At 40.9% G+C, this 1782-nt stretch overlaps 1 protein-coding gene across 1 annotated transcript; it reads right to left on the minus strand.

The window, feature by feature from the left end:
- Positions 1-222: 222 nt before the first annotated feature.
- LOC136410531 (segmentation protein fushi tarazu-like) lies at positions 223-1361 on the minus strand. The gene is made up of 4 exons (XM_066392723.1): positions 1290-1361; positions 1088-1148; positions 811-995; positions 223-753 (listed from the first exon to the last, which is right to left on the minus strand). Exons 1-4 carry the CDS (start codon positions 1359-1361, stop codon positions 223-225), a joined length of 849 nt encoding a protein of 282 aa, XP_066248820.1.
- Between the last annotated feature and the right edge of the window lie 421 nt (positions 1362-1782).

Below are 1782 nucleotides of genomic sequence, written 5' to 3' on the forward strand. Positions count from 1 at the left end.
TGCCTTTAAAAAAAATCGCTTATTAGCTTATTTCCAAATCCAAATTTTAAAGCACAAACCTTAGTTTGGTTTCAAATGGCTCGGAATGAAGGGATCACTACCTCCGATGCTGCAAAAGGGAAAGGAAACAATTACCAAAGGAATATTTTTAAAAAAATTTAATTAGAACCTAAATATTGCTGACTAAAAAAAAAGGAAAAGCAAAGAAACTTACCAGCAATTCTATCCGCAGATATTTTCCAGCACCTCAAATAAGTCAGAGAAATCTTGGTCATACGGACTTGCCTCCTGGGTAGCAGGTGCCGGTCCAACAGGATAGCAAGGGTAACCTTGCTGCGGAGGATCCCACTGTCCTGGAACCTGATATTGTTGAGGCAAGCCATATGCCTGATTTTCTGATTGAAGGCTGAGTTGCTGCATTGGCTTTCCTTGGAGGCAGCCTAAGGATACCAAAGGGCCTTGGGGGGATGCCAAAGGGCCTTGGGGGGGAGCCAAAGGGCCTTGGGGGGGAGCCAAAGGCAGCACTAGTGCCTGGGGAGGTTGGCGTTCTAGATGAACAACACCGTGGGTTTGAGGATGGAGAACTCGGGAATGGGGCAACGGAGCGAGGGGTTGGTGTTGGACGTTAGGCAACAATATTGGTTGGGATGGTTGGGGGAGTTGAGCATGGCCGAATGGGACGGTTTCTGAACGTTGCTGCTGGGCTTCCCTTTGTTCCTTTTTCACCTTCATTCTTTTGTTTTGAAACCAAACCTTCAAAGGAAAAGTAGTTTGTTAATATTTGAATTTATCACCCATTGACCTACATACTTTGATTTGCTTATTGGTGAGATTTAGTTGCAGGACCAGTTCCTCTCTTCTTTCTTTGGATACATAAATGTTTTTGCTAAACTCATTTTCCAATTCAATCAGCTGCTCTGCAGAGAATTGAGTCCTCACCCTTTTCGCTGCAGCATTAACAGCGGCACTTTCAGCGTTGTGGGGTTGTTGGAAATCTGAAACGAAGCAAAGACACATATTACACAAAAAAAACACATATTAAACACACGTTTTTTTTGGTAATTTTCAAGTTGAAATAAGGGCTTACCAATGGGGCAAAAATTGGCAGGAGTGGCCTCATCGGCGGGTTGTTGGTAGGGGGTAGGCGCCTGAAATTTAAGAAAAAGTGGTTGTGAATTTTCAAGGGATCTATTGAATCTAAAGCTCTTTTAAAATAAAATTCTGTTTTTGGTGCAGAACAAATTTTAAATCTCCCTATTTCCTTAATCGTATCAATTATTATTACTTACCACCGCAGGTTGACAATTAGAATTGAGGCCCATGTAATGGTAACGAAGCTCAGGCTGACCACTAGAGTTCATGATGAAATGTAATGAGTTGTTTATACAGACTATTCGACTAAACCTTCAGGTACTGCTGAAGGGATGGTTCGGAACTATATTGACCATTTCGCGATGATACCTGTTTATTTATTGAGCTTAGGACGACCTTATTGGTACTTTGAGAGATAAACCAATCAGGTGCAAGAGATAATTTGTGTTAGTTCTGCCCCTGTGAGAGGGGGTGCTAATTTTCCTCTACCACTTTCAGTACTTCTCGGACATATCGATTTTTGTAAATTCGTCATAGTGTAAGGGTGAGTAATTTATCACGAAATTGTTGGTAAAAAAGTTGCAAATTATGGATTGTCCACAAAGTCATTGCGTATTTTGCAATGTAAATGAAAGAAAATTTTTTCGTTAATTTTGATGAGTTTCCTAAATGACATATTGCCCATTTTGA

This window comes from Euwallacea similis, chromosome 8 (genome assembly GCF_039881205.1).
Source record: "Euwallacea similis isolate ESF13 chromosome 8, ESF131.1, whole genome shotgun sequence".
Classification (NCBI taxonomy): domain Eukaryota; kingdom Metazoa; phylum Arthropoda; class Insecta; order Coleoptera; family Curculionidae; genus Euwallacea; species Euwallacea similis.

Coding starts and splice junctions, on each gene's coding strand:
- LOC136410531 (XM_066392723.1), bottom strand. CDS start 1,361: ATGAACTCTAGTGGTCAGCCTGAGCTTCGTTACCATTACATGGGCCTC. Junction 1,149..1,289: donor CTAATTGTCAACCTGCGGTG/GTAAGTAATAAT, acceptor CTTAAATTTCAG/GCGCCTACCCCCTACCAACA. Junction 996..1,087: donor TGCCAATTTTTGCCCCATTG/GTAAGCCCTTAT, acceptor GCTTCGTTTCAG/ATTTCCAACAACCCCACAAC.